The sequence below is a fragment of the Colletotrichum costaricense genome (genome assembly GCF_030867565.1).
Source record: "Colletotrichum costaricense strain IMI 309622 chromosome Unknown Scaffold_12.1, whole genome shotgun sequence".
NCBI lineage: Eukaryota > Fungi > Ascomycota > Sordariomycetes > Glomerellales > Glomerellaceae > Colletotrichum > Colletotrichum costaricense.
In genome coordinates, this window is record NW_026848241.1 from 854,573 (window position 1) to 871,519 (window position 16,947).

At 53.6% G+C, this 16,947-nt stretch overlaps 6 protein-coding genes across 6 annotated transcripts; 2 read left to right on the forward strand and 4 right to left on the reverse strand.

Annotated features, from left to right (window-relative positions):
- Positions 1–709: 709 nt before the first annotated feature.
- On the reverse strand, positions 710–6,794 carry CCOS01_11236 (uncharacterized protein; the record flags this gene model as incomplete). Its single annotated transcript, XM_060459389.1, has 3 exons — positions 710–3,304; positions 3,358–3,821; positions 3,872–6,794. The coding sequence occupies 3 exons, from the start codon at positions 6,792–6,794 to the stop codon at positions 710–712; spliced, it is 5,982 nt and encodes a 1,993-aa protein (XP_060310121.1).
- A 606-nt stretch (positions 6,795–7,400) lies between these two features.
- Positions 7,401–11,786, forward strand: CCOS01_11237 (WD domain-containing protein; the record flags this gene model as incomplete). Its single annotated transcript, XM_060459390.1, has 4 exons — positions 7,401–7,988; positions 8,039–9,066; positions 9,120–10,857; positions 10,938–11,786. Coding segments are annotated over 4 exons (4,203 nt in total), but the record flags the coding sequence as incomplete, so codon positions are not given.
- Positions 11,787–12,273: 487 nt separating this feature from the next.
- CCOS01_11238 (uncharacterized protein) lies at positions 12,274–13,102 on the forward strand (the record flags this gene model as incomplete). Its single annotated transcript, XM_060459391.1, has 3 exons — positions 12,274–12,356; positions 12,460–12,634; positions 12,734–13,102. 3 exons carry the CDS (start codon positions 12,274–12,276, stop codon positions 13,100–13,102), a joined length of 627 nt encoding a protein of 208 aa, XP_060310123.1.
- A 1,095-nt stretch (positions 13,103–14,197) lies between these two features.
- Positions 14,198–14,529, reverse strand: CCOS01_11239 (uncharacterized protein; the record flags this gene model as incomplete). The annotated part of the gene is made up of 2 exons (XM_060459392.1): positions 14,198–14,239; positions 14,311–14,529. 2 exons carry the CDS (start codon positions 14,527–14,529, stop codon positions 14,198–14,200), a joined length of 261 nt encoding a protein of 86 aa, XP_060310124.1.
- Positions 14,530–14,907: 378 nt separating this feature from the next.
- CCOS01_11240 (uncharacterized protein) lies at positions 14,908–15,513 on the reverse strand (the record flags this gene model as incomplete). Its single annotated transcript, XM_060459393.1, has 3 exons — positions 14,908–15,218; positions 15,280–15,363; positions 15,423–15,513. The coding sequence occupies 3 exons, from the start codon at positions 15,511–15,513 to the stop codon at positions 14,908–14,910; spliced, it is 486 nt and encodes a 161-aa protein (XP_060310125.1).
- A 543-nt stretch (positions 15,514–16,056) lies between these two features.
- CCOS01_11241 (uncharacterized protein) lies at positions 16,057–16,395 on the reverse strand (the record flags this gene model as incomplete). Its single annotated transcript, XM_060459394.1, has 1 exon — positions 16,057–16,395. The coding sequence occupies one exon, from the start codon at positions 16,393–16,395 to the stop codon at positions 16,057–16,059; it is 339 nt and encodes a 112-aa protein (XP_060310126.1).
- Positions 16,396–16,947: the final 552 nt, after the last annotated feature.

A 16,947-nucleotide genomic window follows, 5' to 3' on the forward strand; every position in this document is an offset into this window, starting at 1 on the left:
GGGGGACGAGATTTGGTGGAAAGGGGCGTTTGATGTGGGCGGATTTCGGGAAAAGAATCGAGGATCCTGGTCATATCACACACCACACCACACACACAACACATTACACACACGCGCAGACATCCCCGAGGCTTCTTTTTGCATTGGCACGGCGTTCAGGGCAAAAACGGGGAGGACATCTTCCCCCCCCTTCCCAAAAGGGCTAAGTGAAGGGTGGGAGTCGAGAGGGGTGAAGGAAGGGGGGCTCGAAGAAGCAGACAGAGAGAGAGAGAGAGAGAGGAGAGAGCCTGATGGGGGATGAAAGTAGATTCACCGCACTTATTGAAATGTTATCAGTTTGAAAAATAATGCTTTACATGAAGTGGTGATGTGTCGAGTGACACAGGCTGGCTCTTCTTTTTCTTCCACCTTGGTCCACTGAGGATGGTACATACGTAACGACGCCATTCAGCAGATCATGGGATACGTGAGGCTATCTTCCCTTGATATCCAGCCATCCATCCTTCATATCTCTCGTAGATTGACAGTTGGCCAAGTAGCATTACTGTAGACATCACTCCGGAAATATAAGTCCTTGTATCAAACGCGACTAAACGACAGGCGATACTTCATAAGACGATACGGAAAGACGAATGTTCGTTTCATAACACGTTTCCTCATAACGATAATCTAATCTCCGTCTTCTCTGAACCCACACACGAACACAACCTCAGATGCTTCTGAGACTCTGTCCCGCCCCGTCCTCGCGACCAGCCATAAACACCCGCCCCTTGAGCTCCTCAACAACGCTATCACGCATCCACCACTCCTGGTTCTTCTCCCCTTCCGCACCTCCACCACCACTACTGCCGCCAGCCTTGGCAGCCTTGCTCTTAGCCCAAGCCCCTGCATCAAGCTGCGCACGCCGATCCGCCCACTCAAACAGCATCTTCAACCCCAGAAGCCTCTCCCGCGAGGACCCGTCCATGCTCCGCTCCAGCACGAGACGAGCATCCACCGCGGACCCCGAGGTCTCGCTAGCAGCGCCCTCGGAGCTTGTGCTACGGTCCAGGACGGTGGCGCGTTCGGCGTATGTTAGGTCGCGGAGGGCATCGAGGCCAAAGATCCATTCAATCGGATCCCGTGTGCCGTTGTCGGTAACGTCAGCTAGCGCGTCCCGTCCGAGAGCGCGGAGTGTCGACGTGAAGGGTGCTTCTTGTGCAGGACGCCGGCGGAGGTAGAGGCTCTGGTTCTGTCTAAAGGCGTCGACGAGCGAAGGGTTCTTTTCAAAGTCGATCTCAAGGTCCCAGAAGGCTGGCCCTGCGTCGGTGCGGATGCTGGCAATGTCGGCCAGAGGAGGCAGGAGACAAGGCGTGTTGCGGACGACAGCGACATCCTCTGCGTCGTGGGCTCCGTTCATTTTCCTGCGAATCTCGATCGGTGCCGATATCGGTTGGCCCGTCGCGACGTCCTTCGCTACTAGGCAGCGAGGGTCGGTGGCCAGGACCCAGAAGTGGCGGAAGGCCTGGAGGTGAGAGCGGTTGTCCATAACTGAGGTGGGGAAGATGGGATAAAACGCGATGAGCAAACTGGCGATGGCCATGTTACTCGTGCCAAAGGTGGCTGTTCCGCATCCGAGGAATAGAGACCCAATGGCGAGATGTGCAGCCAAGTGCGAGCCGTAAGGGGTATCTGGATCGTCACGGCCATGCAGTAGACGAAGGCGACGTAGCACGACAAGATCACCGGTGCCGGCCATGACAATGGCGGCGGAGAGCGCGAGAACATCTTGGCACATCCGCGCATTGGACCGGGCGAGCTCTTCGTCGTACATGGGATAGTCATGTGGAGGTGGCCGTGGCGTGGCAGGTATCCGAGATATACGGATAAACTGGTCGAGGTAGTGTATCAAGAGGTCTCGTACCCTCACTGACGCACTGCCCGCATAGCGCAGCGCGATAGAGAAGCAGATTCCAGTAACGATGCTAAAGAATGGTAGGTCTGTACTCTTCAGCTTGGTGGTATTGACCAGCTTATACCGGACACGGTACGCCTTGGGAAGGCTCTCCAAAATCCATTCGAACTTTGGTTCGATCTCGTTCCACATGATTAGGTTCTTTGCAACGGTACGCAACAGCAAGATATCCGGCCGTATGTAGTCGAACTGAACAATGGACTCTGGTACGTCAATCTTCCTGGCTACGATATGGTCCTCTGATTTCATGAAAATCAGAGCGAGGGCCATGACCGCGCCAGCTGCTGCTCGGTCAAGAACGTGTACCATTTCGACCTTCTTTGTGGCCGTAGCAATCGTGATGAGGCTTTCGGTCAGCCTCAAGTCGTGGAGCCCGCGGAGGTCGTTGCCTTTGCCGAGATTGATCAGGCCAAGTGAGAAGCCGGCGGCGAGCCGATAACACTCGCTTCGAAGTGGCTCGTCTTCGTCTTCCTCATCCATATGCTCGATTTCAGACATCATGATCTCACTCATGCGTCTGTGTTGACTGTTACAATAGAGAAGACCAATGCCCATGATACCCGTAGTCTGCGTCAAGGGGGACAAGTTCAGCTCCGCAGCACCCCTAGGAAGCATGCGAGTAACATGAACAGAGAGCAGGCGTGTGATGAGTGAGTCCATGGTGCCCATATAAGACGCAGCGAGCCCCAATAACAGACCGACTGAAGTCATGGTGTGCTTCGGAGTGAGGTACTTGAAAGCAACCCATTTCGCAATACCCTTGAGGTGCCCATTCAGGCCCAAAGCAAGCAGAAAGCCAGCGTGTCGATTGCTCAGATCGTGGCCAGGCTTATTGTACAAGATCCAAGAGGTGTCAATACCTTTGGCCTCTGGAGAAATGGCAAGTCCGGCCGCCACGCCCTGGTGGAAGAACCCCCAGCAGACCTTTTCTTCCGTGAAAAGTGCCTTGTCGACACCGACGGTGACATTTGTTGGACGAACGACGCAATTCAAATTGAACCCGGCTACGTGGAACTTTTGTGTCAACAGCGGGTATCGTAAGCTGTAATACAAGAGCGCTCGGCCAGCTGGGATGGCCAGAGTGCCCGTGGCAATTCTAGACACAAGTTCCTTTTGTCTTTCGAGGTATTCGCTCTCTGACCACGCTGCATCGGCTTCCAGACGGACAACACGAGCTCTGTGAGTGGAGAGGAGATTCTGGGCTTCGTTGAGGCGACGGTCCTCTTTGAATAATGCCCGTATGACGGCCTGTCGCTCGGTTCCCTGCCCTTCGTCGTAACCGTTATTATTGTACTCGTCAACGCTTTGGCAAATAGTCCGGTAGTCCCATGACGCATTATGCGTGGGTGTCTATGGCTTATTAGTACAGAGTACCGGGGAGGCTGGGATCAAAGAATACTGACAAGAATGTTGGCGCCGCTCTTCTGCAATTTCTTGATTGGCGCCAGAACCATGCTGATATCGCCACGGTTGACAAGCTCCAACAGATCCTTGGGCCATGAAGCGGGTGGCCGGGCTTGACATCTAGCAATCGAGTCCTTGAGCGGCGCAAGCACAGCCTCGGGAAGGGTTTCAAGCACCCGACTGCTAATGCCTGCAGAGTGCATGGCTTCGACCATGTTAGCGGCGCTGCTTTTGGGTGTAAGCTTTTCGAAAAGCCGCTTGAACATGAGTGTTCTTGGCGTGATAGATGCCCATCTGGAATCTTTGAGGTGCTCTTGATCAGCCTTCAAGTTTTGAGAGTGATAAAGATTCGCTAAGGTAAGGAAGGGGTGGTATTGGCCGGCGGCAAGACACGTCTGTATCCAGTGGAAGATGTCAAAGTCAACGCCCGACGGTTGCGCAAGAGATACTTCAAGGCGGAGTTCTGTTCCTGTCAGTATCTCTCCAAGTTTCCTGAAAAACCGAATTACTGACCTGTATCGTAGCGAGACTCCAATTCTTCCTGAATTCCCAGCTCGTACACTGCGACAAAGTCGTGCCATCCCAGCCAACGGGCGATTTGACACATGACCACCCGCAGTGGCGCCGTACCCGGAGAAGCATATTCAGGTGTCATGATCTCCAACTTTTGTTCCTCAAGTAGGAGATGAAGAGCCACGAATACGTTCCAGGCGGCATTGCCACGGTTCTCTGCACTTCGTTGCTGCCCGGTTGGAAGGTATCCATTGGCGCCGACGGCCTTCTCGCCAAGGGGAGATGCTAAGTAGCCCTTGGCGTATTGAATGTGAGTCGACATGAACTTGTTATCTCTAAGACCAGGATTGGGCGGACTGGAGAAATCGTCGCTGCCATCCTCCTCTAGGGTCCAGTCCCAGCCTCTTGTTTGCTGCCAACTCGGGCAGCCTAGGGCATTGGGGGTTTCGTATAAATGTAAAGTGTTCCAGTCCTCGACGTCCTGTATTGACCCGAATGAGCCGGACTGGGGTCGCCGTTTGCCTCTTGACGGCTTTGTAAGAGATTCTTGTGTGGCGCTGGCCTTGCCCAACGCGAGATAGATGGCTAGAAGCTGAATGACCAGGGCTGACCACTCTGCATCGGCGACTTCAATCTCTTCGCTCTTTAACCATATCATGATATGCCACCAGCCAGGAAACATCTTCTCAGCGTGAGAAGCGGGAAGAATGCTCCGGCAGGCATCGAGCACTTTCTGCACTTGGTGATTGCGAGGCTGGAGCTGAATTTGGATCTGATGGTGCCTGCCATCACCATCAACCATGTCGACGATACCCCTTGCTTTCGAGTATTTCAGCGCTCCGACATTTCCGTTCGCAACCTCAATGTTTTCAGACTTGCGATGTCGGACATCCCTGTCGACAACTCGGCCGCGGTAATGCAAGCTCCTCACATTCTCGAGCGACATTGGAGGAAGGTTGATGGCTGTAATTTGACTCCATGGCGCCTGTATGCTGAGCTCCCTACGCCCCTCATGCCCTTCAGATAGAATGAGTATAACCGAAATGTCGCCGTCGGTCACTTTGCAAGAGTCCACAACGTGATGAGCCCGCCGAAGAGCGCCGCAAGCTAGTCTTACGGGATCTTCTGACGAGGTGGAGCTTTTACCAGGCTTCGGTGGAACAAGGAAACGGGGCCCTCGTTGAAGGTCGATCGTAAGGAGCTGCAGCCTCTTGTCGAGGGAGTCTTGGATCCCTATGAGCAGCTCACCGCGGAGGGGATCGTCTACGGCGAATTGTGGTGCTGTCAAGATGAAGACCTTGCAATGCTCACGAGCAGGCTGCTTGGACAAGGAATACCGCACGTTAGAATTATCCAGAGAAATAGACTGGATCTTTGTAAACATCATTTCCTGAGACAGACCATCGAAAACATGGTCGTCAAGGCCCATGTTATGGAAACCCTCAAAGTCACCGCCGGCTCGAAGTTCTTCCAACACACCATCGATGGGAGCCTCGAGCAGACTGCCAAGGCTTGGATGAATGGTCTGATTTTGGTTGAAGGAGCTGTAGCCACCACTAAGTCTAGGCCCTTGACTACCGTAAGACTCGATTCGTTTAGATCCGCCGTGTGCTGGGCCAGCTAAGGGCTGCTCGGAGAAGACTGAGCGTTCTTGAGAAGCAGAGAGATCAGCTCGAGCCAGCATCGAACTCACTCGCCGTGACTGCCTCCGGTTGGCACCGGATTCCTTGTCCAGATCAAACGAAGAGACCAGATCCAGCGGCTTCTCAACCCTTTCCGGCTTTTCGACTTTTTCACTCTTTCTGGATCGCTTCCCTGGCAAGGGCGCACCAAAGCTCTCCCGAAAGTTTGTCTGAACTGGCGTCGAGGCACCGCTGGCGGCGAAATGCGGCTGCATGGAGCTACGGCGACGCTCTGCCCTGCTCTTGTCCTTCTTAAGGCGGCCGATGAAGGGGTCCTCGTTCTTGACATATGTCACTCTCCATACTGCATATGTGCTTGCTTCCCTATTAATGGTGACAGCGAGAATGAGTGGCTCAGCATTCTTGGTGTTGGGTGCACCGGGATGCTTGATTTCCTCCATGTGCAATATTTCCTCTGCAGGATCCAGAAAGCATGGTGTTTTTGTTGTACTTTTCCTCCTCTTCTCTCGGGCGGCACCGTCTGGACGTGCAACAATGAGCCCCAGCTCTTGCAAGGGATCCAACAGGCACACCAGGCGGGGCCAATGCGAGTCTGGTTGTTCCAATGGACCCTCCCACATGTTTCCGAGTGTCGAGCTTAGCCTCAAGGGTAGCGACTTGGGCTTGTTCAGGCCCTCCACGGAGAAGACAGTATGTTGTGAGCTTCGAGGGGAAGTGACGGTGATTTGCGAGGAGACGAAGGAGTTGGGCGGCACTTTCGGAAACTTGAGGGAGACGGGCGCGGTGGCATCTCCTCGCTGCTTCCGCTGGATGATGACACCTTGGGGTGCGGCACAGGCGGCCTCGACCTCGAAAGGCATATGGACAACATGGCTCGTGCCGGAGAGGAAGTAGACGTGTGCTTGCGTGCGTAGGAAGACGACTAACGCTCGGGATAGTCGACGGGGTTCGGTCGAAGTATCTGGAGACTTGCTCTTCGGAGTTTGCTGCGGCGTCTTCTTACTGTAGTCGGACGTGGGAAAGGAAGCGAGCAAGGCCTGGGTGACGGGCTCTTTTTCCAGATCGAATTTGTAGGATTTGCGAAAGACGCCCCCGCGACTCCAAACGACGCAGTTCTTGGTGACCAGTAGCTCATCTTCGACATCGGTGGTATCGTCGTATTCGTTCTGATCGGGGTCAGTTGATATCTCCCATGTGTAGGTCGACGGCGGGGCATCTTCGTGAGCTGTGTGTTGAAGGCCGCTAGGCTGGTGCAGGCCCAGAGACTTGATGGACGCCATTGTGATCCCCCATGTGAGTTGTTAGGGGATCTTGTCAGAGCAGTCCGAGGGATGCAGTTTCTGAAAGGGGCGGGCTGGCCATCACAGCCTCGGCAGCCGGTGTGACGTTCGCTTTGTTGGAAGTTCGACACGGCGGCAATAAGTTGGTGATGGTGGTGATACTTCCACTCTTTTTTTTGTTAGAGTCGCGCGTCCCAGCAGCCCAAGAACGCGAATCAAAGCTTCCAGCACCACAGTCAGCGACATAGGTCCAACGGGCAGACTCAATCCACTATATTTTGGGTTGACGGGTGGGGGAGGGGCACCTCTACAGAGGTGCCTACGCGATTGGTGGACAGGTTACCAGGGGCCCACCCAGATACCTAGGTACTGTGCTTTTTGTCAGGAACAAGCTCTCGCTGTGCCTCAGGCGCAGGTGCACCACATCGCGGTTCTTCCCAGGGTACCTTACCGGTAGGTGCTGCTGAGTACCTAGGTGCCTGTGGAAGCTCCCATCGTAGCTCTTCGGTACGTACCGAGCACGCCTCGTGACGTAGCGGACTTGCGCGACAACTCATTCGAAGAGCAGCTAAGCTTCCTCTAAACCTCAACAGACCGCGACGCACCCCCAAGGAGCTCGTCGAACCCGATCCGAAGCTCAGGGTAGCTCCGTTCCTTGCCTCGGATCCCTCCATCGCAGCCTTTCTCTACGCCAGGCAGAGCCATTGCCTCATCATCCCCGCCCAGGCCCGCCGACTTTCTGGTACTCCATCGACCAAACGACAATGCCAATGCGAGCCTCCAGTTGACGGTACATCCAGCACAATGACGGACGCTTCCGATCCCGATCGCGATGGTCCCACCGCTGCACAGAAAGGCAAAGAGCCTGAGACGGCCGAGACTGTGACTGCGCCGGAGGAATTGGCCGCGACCAAGTCCGAGAAAGAATTGAAGAAGGACGGTGATGGCACGGACAACAAGGAGAAGGAAGAGGAGGATGAGGAAGACGATGATGAGGACGACGAGGACGATGATGAGGACGACGAGGACGATGAAGATGACGAAGAAGACGACGACGAAGACGATGAAGATGACGACGATGAAGACGATGACGAGGAGCCCCGGCTGAAGTATGCCAGGCTCACTCAACACCTGGGGCCCATTTACCGCAATGGTGATGCCACCAGCGCGTTCCTCGTCGCGGGTGATAAGATGGTAAGACTGCCTGTCGAGTGCATTTATATGCGGCAACTGACCATGACTAGATCATAGGAACGCATAACGGCAACATCCATGTCATCCAACTGCCCATGTTCCAATCTCTCCGCGTGTATCATGCCCATTCCGCTTCCATCACCAGCATCTCCATCTCCCCAAACCCACCCCCCTTGCCGACAGCAAGGTCAGAAGCAGTGCAAAGACTTGCTCAAGAAGCTGCTGAAAGCGTCGCAAAACAACGACCGCCTTCTCGTCAGTCGGGCAGTTCCCCTGCCGCCGCCTCGAGAAGGCCTAAGGATCCTTCTCCTGTCTCCAACACACCCTCTAATAACGTCCACATCGCTACCTCGTCCATGGACGGCAACGTCTGCGTCTTTTCTCTCGTAGATACAAAGGATGTTCAGTTGCGGAACTTTGCGCGTCCGGTGCAAGCCGTCTCACTCTCCCCCGATTACAAGAATGACCGGACATACCTTTCGGGTGGTCTCGCTGGGCAACTTATCCTAACGACCGGAGGCCAGCCGGGCCGTAGCACCTCGACGACCGTCGGAACGGCGGCTGCCACCGCTTCTGGCTGGCTTGGTAGCATGGGCTTGGGTACCAACACAGGCAAGGACACGATCCTGCACTCTGGCGAAGGCACAATCAATAATATCAAGTGGTCACTGTCCGGAAAGTACGTAGTCTGGCTGAACGAGCATGGCGTGAAGATTATGCGGTCAAAGTTGCATCTGGAGAGTGCCGACGCGGACGACGCCTGGAAACGCATTGGCCACGTAGATCGTCCTCAAACAGATGAGTGGGAGACCATGGCAAGCGTCTGGAAAGGACGCGTCGAATGGATCGACGAGCAAGCTGTCGAGACCGAAGACGGGGAGGCCGGGCGCAAAGACGTTGGCTCAACGCTGGCACCCGAAAGCTCAACGCAACAAGGAACCTCAAGTACCAAGAAGATCGAGAGGCTACTGGTTGGCTGGGGAGGCACAATCTGGATCATCCACGTCCACCCCGGCAGTGTTGGTACTGGTAAGCGAGCTGGTGAAAAGTCGATTGGACGTGCCGAAATCGCCAAACAGTGAGTATACCCTCCCAGCACGTTGGAGCGATTTGTAGCTAATATCCTCGCAGCCTTCGTATGGATTGCATCATTTCTGGAATTTCGTTATATACCCAAAATCTTCTCCTTGTACTAGCATATGTATTACCGGACGACGACGAAGACGATGATGATGAGAAGGCCGGCAAGGGTCACAAATCGAAACTATCAACAACGTCAGCGAGTAGCGAGCCATCTGGCGGAATACGACGCCGACAGAACAATTTACCGCCGGAACTCCGATTAATCGACCTGAGCTCGCAAGCCGAAGTCGATAAAGATGGCCTTAGTGTAAGCAGATATGAGAGGCTGTCATCGGGCGACTACCATCTCGGCGTTCTCCCTGCACAGAACGCAGCCTCGGCGGTGGCTTCATCCAAGGGAGCCCTGGAAGCAATCACGGGATTTGGCTCAGATATGTGGAATGCCGCCATCAATCCCAGGACACTATTTAGCTCTGGTGCAAGTATCAGGAGTGGACACAGCGGAGACGGTGTCTCTAGCACGCAGCTCCCGAGCTCAGTTAGTGGCGCCCGGAGATCAGGAACTCCTACAGTCCATCCCAACCTCATCAAGCCAGGAGTAAAGATCTTCATCCACAGCCCATTCGATTTCATTCTCGGAACGAAGAGAGACCTTGGCGACCATTTGGGCTGGCTGCTGGAGCACCAAGACTATCAGAAAGCATGGGAATTGCTTGACGAGCACCCCGAGATCATGGCTGCACCTCCAGAGAACCTTCATGAGCTCGTTCCAACAACGCCAGACAGAAAGCAAAGCAGCCAAGAGGACTTTGACGATGCCTCATCCGTCATGGGGTCTACGGGGCTAGCAAGACAGCCTAATTCCTCGGCGCAGAGGGAGAAGAGACGCATCGGCGAGCTTTGGATTCGGGAGCTGATTGAGGCAGGTAGCTGGGCTGAAGCCGGTAAAGTGTGTAGCAGAGTCCTTGGCTCTCCCGACAGATGGGAAAAATGGGTCTGGACATTTGCTGGCGCCGACAAGTTCGACGAGATCACGGACTACATTCCTTCTGAGCCGATGTACCCGCCGATCCCAGGCACAATCTACGAAGTCGTCTTGAATCACTACATTCAGGCAGACAAGCTGAGATTCAGAGAACTGCTAGACCGCTGGCCGACGGATCTCTTTGACATCAAGACCGTCACCACAGCCTTGGATAACCAGCTCAAGTACCGCGATGTACGAGAGGACAGCGTCGAGGGGGGTGAGAAGGGTCGCGACTGGAAGATTGTGATGGAGTCATTGGCACGCTTACACGAGGCAAATGGACGCTTCAGGGAATCGCTCAAATGCCACATTAAGCTACAAGATGCGGACTCTGCGTTCCGCTTGATCCGCGACAACCATCTCGCCGAAGCAGTGACTGACGACATTCCCGGCTTCATCGGATTGCGAGTGCCGAACAAAAAGCTCGGAACCATGGGGCCAGACGAGCTTGAAGCCGCTACCTCGGAGGCCATCACTCTCCTCGTTGACGAAGCACAGCATGGTCTTGTCAAGCCTTCTGTGGTTGTATCGCAGCTCGAGGAGAAGGAACTCAACCTGTATCTCTTCTTCTACCTGCGCGGTTTGTATAAGGGCGAGGGAATAGAGGAGCATTCCGGGGAGACTCGCGACAGGCTGCTGATGGACAGCCAATCCCAAGTTAACGAATTTGCGGACATGGCTGTTCAACTGTTCGCCAAGTACGATCGGGACCTTTTGATGAGCTTTTTAAAGTCCTCGACCTCCTACAAATTCGAGAAGGTGAGTAGAATTTTCATCTACAATATTGATGCCGATGCTCTGGCATTCCTGAGACCTAGTTTGCAAACTAACGACCGCAGGCTGTCCAAGAATGTGAAAAGTACAGGTACGACGACGAGTTAGTACATTTGTACTCCAAAACAGGCGAGATGAAACGAGCGCTCTATCTCATCATTGATCGACTGAAGGATGTCAAGAAGGCAATCGATTTTGCGAAGCAACAAGACGACCCTGATCTCTGGGATGATTTGTTGAACTACAGCATGGACAAGCCAAGCTTCATCCGCGGCCTTCTCGAGGAAGTCGGAACAGCCATCAATCCCATTAAGCTCGTGAGGCGCATTCCTGAAGGACTCGAAATCGAAGGCTTGCGAGAGGGCTTAAAACACATCATGAAGGAACACGAGATTCAATACAGTATCAGCTCGGGTGTTGCGCGGGTACTCCGAAGTGAGGTCGCCGCCGCACAAAATGACCTGCGAAGTGGGCAGCGGAAGGGAATCAAGTTTGAAGTCGTCGTTCAATCAACGGATCATGTCGACGTCAAGGTCAGAGACGTCGTGCATCCGCCAGTCAGTGCGGAGGAAGTGGAAGAGAGCTTCTTCAAAGCACCAAAGGCGGTGGAACAGCCTGGCCACACGCATCAGCCGCCGAAGCCTGGCCACTGCGCTCAGTGCCACGAGTCCTTCACAGAGTACGAGATGGAAACCTTGGTTGGATTCGCTTGCGGGCACGTCTTCCATCAGTCACATCTCATGGAAATGCTTTACCCCGGCAAGAGACAAGAGGCCGACTTTGGGCTGGCTAGCGAGGAGTCGATCCGAAGCGGGTATCGCGTTGGCTCAAAGGTTACGCATGCGCGGTTGCTCAAGGACCGAGTGCGGGAGGGTTGTCCTGTCTGTACCCACGGGACGGAAGTACCAGTGTAAGGGAGGTTTCGATATCCAGTGACGAAATGTATACGGCGGCACAGCCATCTTTTGATCTTCGGGCCTTGCTCATTCTGTACTATATACTATTCGCGTGATTCGCCCACGTACATTTTAAAATTTAATGCCCATCCTGTCCTCTATTGTGCTCATCCCCAATTCCACGTAGCATTAAACCCGGTCTCGCGCTTCTTCTACTAGCTTATTTATTGTCGAGAATTCTAATGGATGACAGAACGTGAAGATAATCTGGATGCGAATAGCAACATTAATGTTCACATGGTTGGTCACTACGTTGCGTCGATTGGCGCACTCCAAGAAGCACGGGCCGGGCGGCAGGTCACCTCACTCTCCCCCAACCCCCCCACACGGTACCAGGTACCCCACGCCCACGTTTCCCCTTGGATGGCGCGAACGACATGTCACTCCTTCAACCTCGGCCTGGAGGTGTGTCGCCGTCCACCTCTCCCCATCCTTTCCCCAACTCATGCATTCCGCGACGTATGCAAAGGGGAAACGATATGGCGTTTTGGGATACCTACCGGAGCCGGGCTCAAGGGAGGCTGAGCTGTGAGTGTTCACCCTGTACCGTCTTTTGCTACGCTTGCCCCCCCCCCCCCCCCGCGGGACAATGCCAATTGGGAGTTATGCTGATCTGGTTATCATGCCACAGATGGGAGCTGAACCGAACGCAATCTCCTTTCCTGCGCCTCCCGCCAGAAATACGCAACAAGATCTACCGTCTCCTCCTATCCAACATGGGCATCCACGTCCTCCACGACCCTAAAACGGGATCCTTCCACTGCCTCACGCTCCGACCCGGCGCGAACCCCTGGACCTCCGTCCCCGCGACTACTTCATCCCCCACGAGGCAGATAGTAGAACCAGAAAGAGGAGATACCACCACCAAGACCAGCACCAAGAAGAAGAGGTCTTCACGACAGCAGGCCGCGGTCCTGGGACGGGGGCTGACACTGCTGGTGCTGGTCTGTAGACAGCTCTACCACGAGACGGAGCTGATTCCATACCGCGAGAACGCGTGGAGCTGGGCTACGCCGGGGTTGATGGAGCGGTATCTGCTTACGGAGCGGCGGATGGGGTTCGCGCAGAGGAGGGTGCTGAGGGAGGTTTGCGTTAGAGGGATTGCGGGGTTTGGGAATTGTAGTCGGAGGGTTAGGGGGGTTTTGGGCGGGTTGGAGGTTGTTTGGTTTTGGGAGGGGGGGAACGCGGAGCAGGGGAAGAGGGGGCTTGGGGGATGGGTTTGTGAGGTTGTTGAGAGGGGGAGGGTTGAGGTTGGTGTTGGGAAGCCTAATTGAGGGATCTTAAGGGATCTTGAGGGTGGCCATCGAGGTTTGTGGTAGGCAGAGGGTCTGGCTATAGAGGAGGGCAATGTACTCTATAGCATCTACGAGACATGAGGCTATGAGGCTGATGATACTGGGCATGTGGGAAGACATGTGATGATATAGTCAGTAGAATATGGCGGTACTCCTATCAAAACAAGATGTTACTTGGCTACTGGGACAGCATTCAACCATCTTCATGCCTCCTGAACCCGTCGACGAGCAACGATAATGTCCTCTACAATTACCACGAGGCCTGGCTTTGTCCATCTTGACACTCGCTAGCTACAGTACATACAGAAGCGAGTAAATCTCAGCCTCGCAGTGGAGTCGGACGCAACTGGAACAAACAAGAACCTTCCGGGCCAAGTGGCCACTTTCGGAGCCGAGGGCCGGTGGTGCACCGAAGTTTTCGGGGCTCTCGGCCCCGTGGACCCACATCGGGCCTACCGCAGTTGAACAACACACCAAAGTCAGCACAGCACAAGGGAACCCATCGCCGCAGAAACGACAGAGTTTTCACATGGAGGGAAAGTGGAAGGAGCCAGATTCTTGTGGGTGGTTCTAGCTTGTTTTGGGGGCTTGATTGAAGGGCGGAAGAGGGGCTTCTTTGGTGTGTTTGGCGCCCTTTGAGGGGATTTTTGGTGGTGTTGTGATGCCGCGATGGGAGATGAGGATAGGTACGAAAAGCAGGAGACTGTAGACATTGATCCATTTGATCTATGAATAGACTGTCTAATGGCGACGACATTGATTGCGATTCTAGCCGCCGCGGTCCCGCCAGCGCGGGGGCGCTATTCCAGTGTTTGGTTCTATGTGATGGGAATAGCAGCAGCTTCGATAGTCGTCAACACAAGGGCTTCTTTGGTGGTTTTCCGAGCCTCAGCACTGCTTATGGAATGCCGCGATGGCTTCGTAATAGTATAGAGGGTACTGGAGTCCGGCGATGCTGATCTATGGATGAGCAGATAGATGGATTGCTCCGTTCGCAGAATCGATGCTCTGGAATCGTGATATTCTGGTCTGCGAGTCTAGCCTCAGTGTCGCAATGGCTCCGGTGTTTTTCGATTACGCTGACGTCTTGCGATATTCATCAATGGACGTCGTGATCTATAAAGCAGATTGTTTTGTCAGTAGAATTGAGGCTTTGAAATGTTGATATCCTTGCTTCTGAGTCCAACCTTCATGCCGCGAACCTCGTTACGAAGCGCGTCGTCTCTGTCGGCCTCAAAACACCATAACGAGAGTCTCTTGGGCGGTACACCATACGGACTGCTGGAGCGAACTACAGTCGTCTTGCGCGAATACTGCTGAATGACGGTGATGTCGCTTACGGATATTATGTGCAATTCCAGTAGCGCGGCACATCGTGGCGGCGGTGTGACAGCTTCACCTCTCATTTTGTGGGAAACACCAAAATAAGGCTCGAAATGGCATCGCGAACGGTCCTGGCCGGCGACAATAGTATCACACATCATGGGATTAAACACCTCACTAGCAAGGCAAAGTCACATCAAAGAATGCAGTCAAATAATGAGGAATCAAGAGAGAATTTTATGACGAGGTAATCTCAATTTTCTGTAATGAGGCCTTTGACCCAAATGCTACTTGTATGCATCCGGACCCTGTATGCCTATGAAGAACCTGAAACCCGTGATCCTTGATGAAGTTCCAATTCCTTAGCTCAATGGCTCAAACCAATTCCCTAGTCCATCCATTCCCTTCAGGCCATTCCAAGTGAGGAACTGCCAACGAGTGCATAGCTAGACTTGACTTCCTTAGAGGAAGTACATGATGATTGCACCAGCGATGGCGCAGAAGACCATGATCTCGGTCTGAGAGGCCTCAGACGAGGCAGTGGGAGTGGCGACAGTCTGGGTGCCAGTGCCAGTCATGCTGACAGTGCTGGAAGTTCCCTTGATCTCGGAGGAGGTGCTGGTCTTCTGAGCAGAAGAGCTCGAAGCAGACTCCAAGATGGAGGTGGTGGTGCCAGCGGTCTCAGTGGGCTCAGAGACGCTGAGAGTGTGGGTGACCTCGATGGGGTCACAGACCTGGATGGTGGTCATAGAGCACATGGACGAAGTAACCACTGGAAAATCCAACGCGTTAGAACATTGTGATCCCAAAGAATAAATGGAATTCAAACTTACCAGTGAACAGGTTCGACTCGATGACGGTAGCGTGACCCAGACCGGGATCCTCGATGAAGGTGGTAAGCTCGTACGAGGCAGTCTCTGGATGCGTGTGAGCCTTGATACTGCGCTGCGCGAATGCTCGAGAAAGGAAAACTTACCGGAAGCGCCATCATGCTGAACCATGGCGGTCATCGTAGGGCCAGTGCCCAAGTAGAAGGTGTAACCCTTGGCGATGGAAGAGGCGCGCATCTTCACGGTTGATTGGGTGGAGGGAGTATGTGGTATGGATAGTGTGTATGGGATACAAGGTGCAAAAGTGCGGTTGCTTGTGGGCAAAAGTGTGTGACGGATCTGCGAAGTTGAAGAGTGGGTGAGAGGGAGGGGAAGTTTGGGAGAGGGAGGGGAGAGAGAAGATCTTTTTGTAGAGGACAGCAGGAGGGCAAAGGCGACGGGATCACTCAGGGCTGGGTGGGTGGTTGAACCACCCTTTTCGATACCTTAGGCCGTGTCAACAATGAGGCTGTTGAGGAGGAAGTTCGTGATAGTTGGAGGTACGTACGTACCTCTGGATCAACTGGTGATTGGCCAATTGGGGTGGTTTTGCGGGTTGAACATCTGATTTTGAAGGCGAGAGCTATGAACGGGGATTAAAAAGAGAGAACGGTGCTTCGGAATTTTCTCATTGGTCGATCTAATGACTTAAATCACAGATTTATTATGAAAAGAGCGGGTTTGAGTGAGACTGGAGGCGGGTAGATCACAGATGAGGCGAGAGCCGGGGGATACAGAAGTTCATAAACAAGGCGAGAGCCAGGGCACGCAGAATTTCACCAAAGAGGCGAGAGCCAGTTGACCACAGGTCATCTCAAAGGACGAGAGCAGACGATCTGAGCCACATGCCTTTGAAGTTGGTGATCTGCATATGTTGCTTAATAGGTTGGCGAAGTTGATCACAGGAAAAGCGAGAGCAGACGAGTGAGAGCCAGACTTCTTGGTTATGAAGATGTTGATGAAGATACTCAAGAAGAGGGAATAACGGCTCACGAACAAGGATGCGGCTGGCTGTTTGAGTTCAGATTCAGAGGGTGAGAAAGCATAGGGTGCGAACTGCATGGACATCAAAATTAGCATATAGATGGCGTACTTGAATGAGGCAAGATATGGGACAGGCAAATCACATATTGAGCCGGAGAAAGGAGGCCAGAGGGAAATTCTTCACAAAGAGCGAGAGCAGGCAAGTTGAGCTCCATGGTAAGAGATTTGCCCATAAGGATAGCTTGTTTGGGTGGTTTATGAAGCGGGAATAACAGCTGACAATGAGGCGAGAGCAAAGGACTTTGGGAGGGTAAGGCTTCCTTAAAATGGGACTGGGTAGACTCGCGCTCGTATTTTCAGAATAGGCACAGCAGCTCACAGAATAGGCGGGAACTCAGGAGAGTAGAGATAGACTTGAATTGGCGAGAGCAGATCACATTTGTCCAAATCTTCATAAGGGGTTAATTTGCTTCGGTTGATTGAAAATGGGCAAGGCAGATCATGAAAAGGGCTAGAGCTGGAACTCGGGTGATGTAGAAATGATATACGAAAGCAGAAGAAAATGATGAGAGCAGGCGGAAAGGGCGGGAGCAGAAAATTATGGGATGGATGAATTACTTCTCTTTGTGAAAAAAGGAAAAAAGGAGA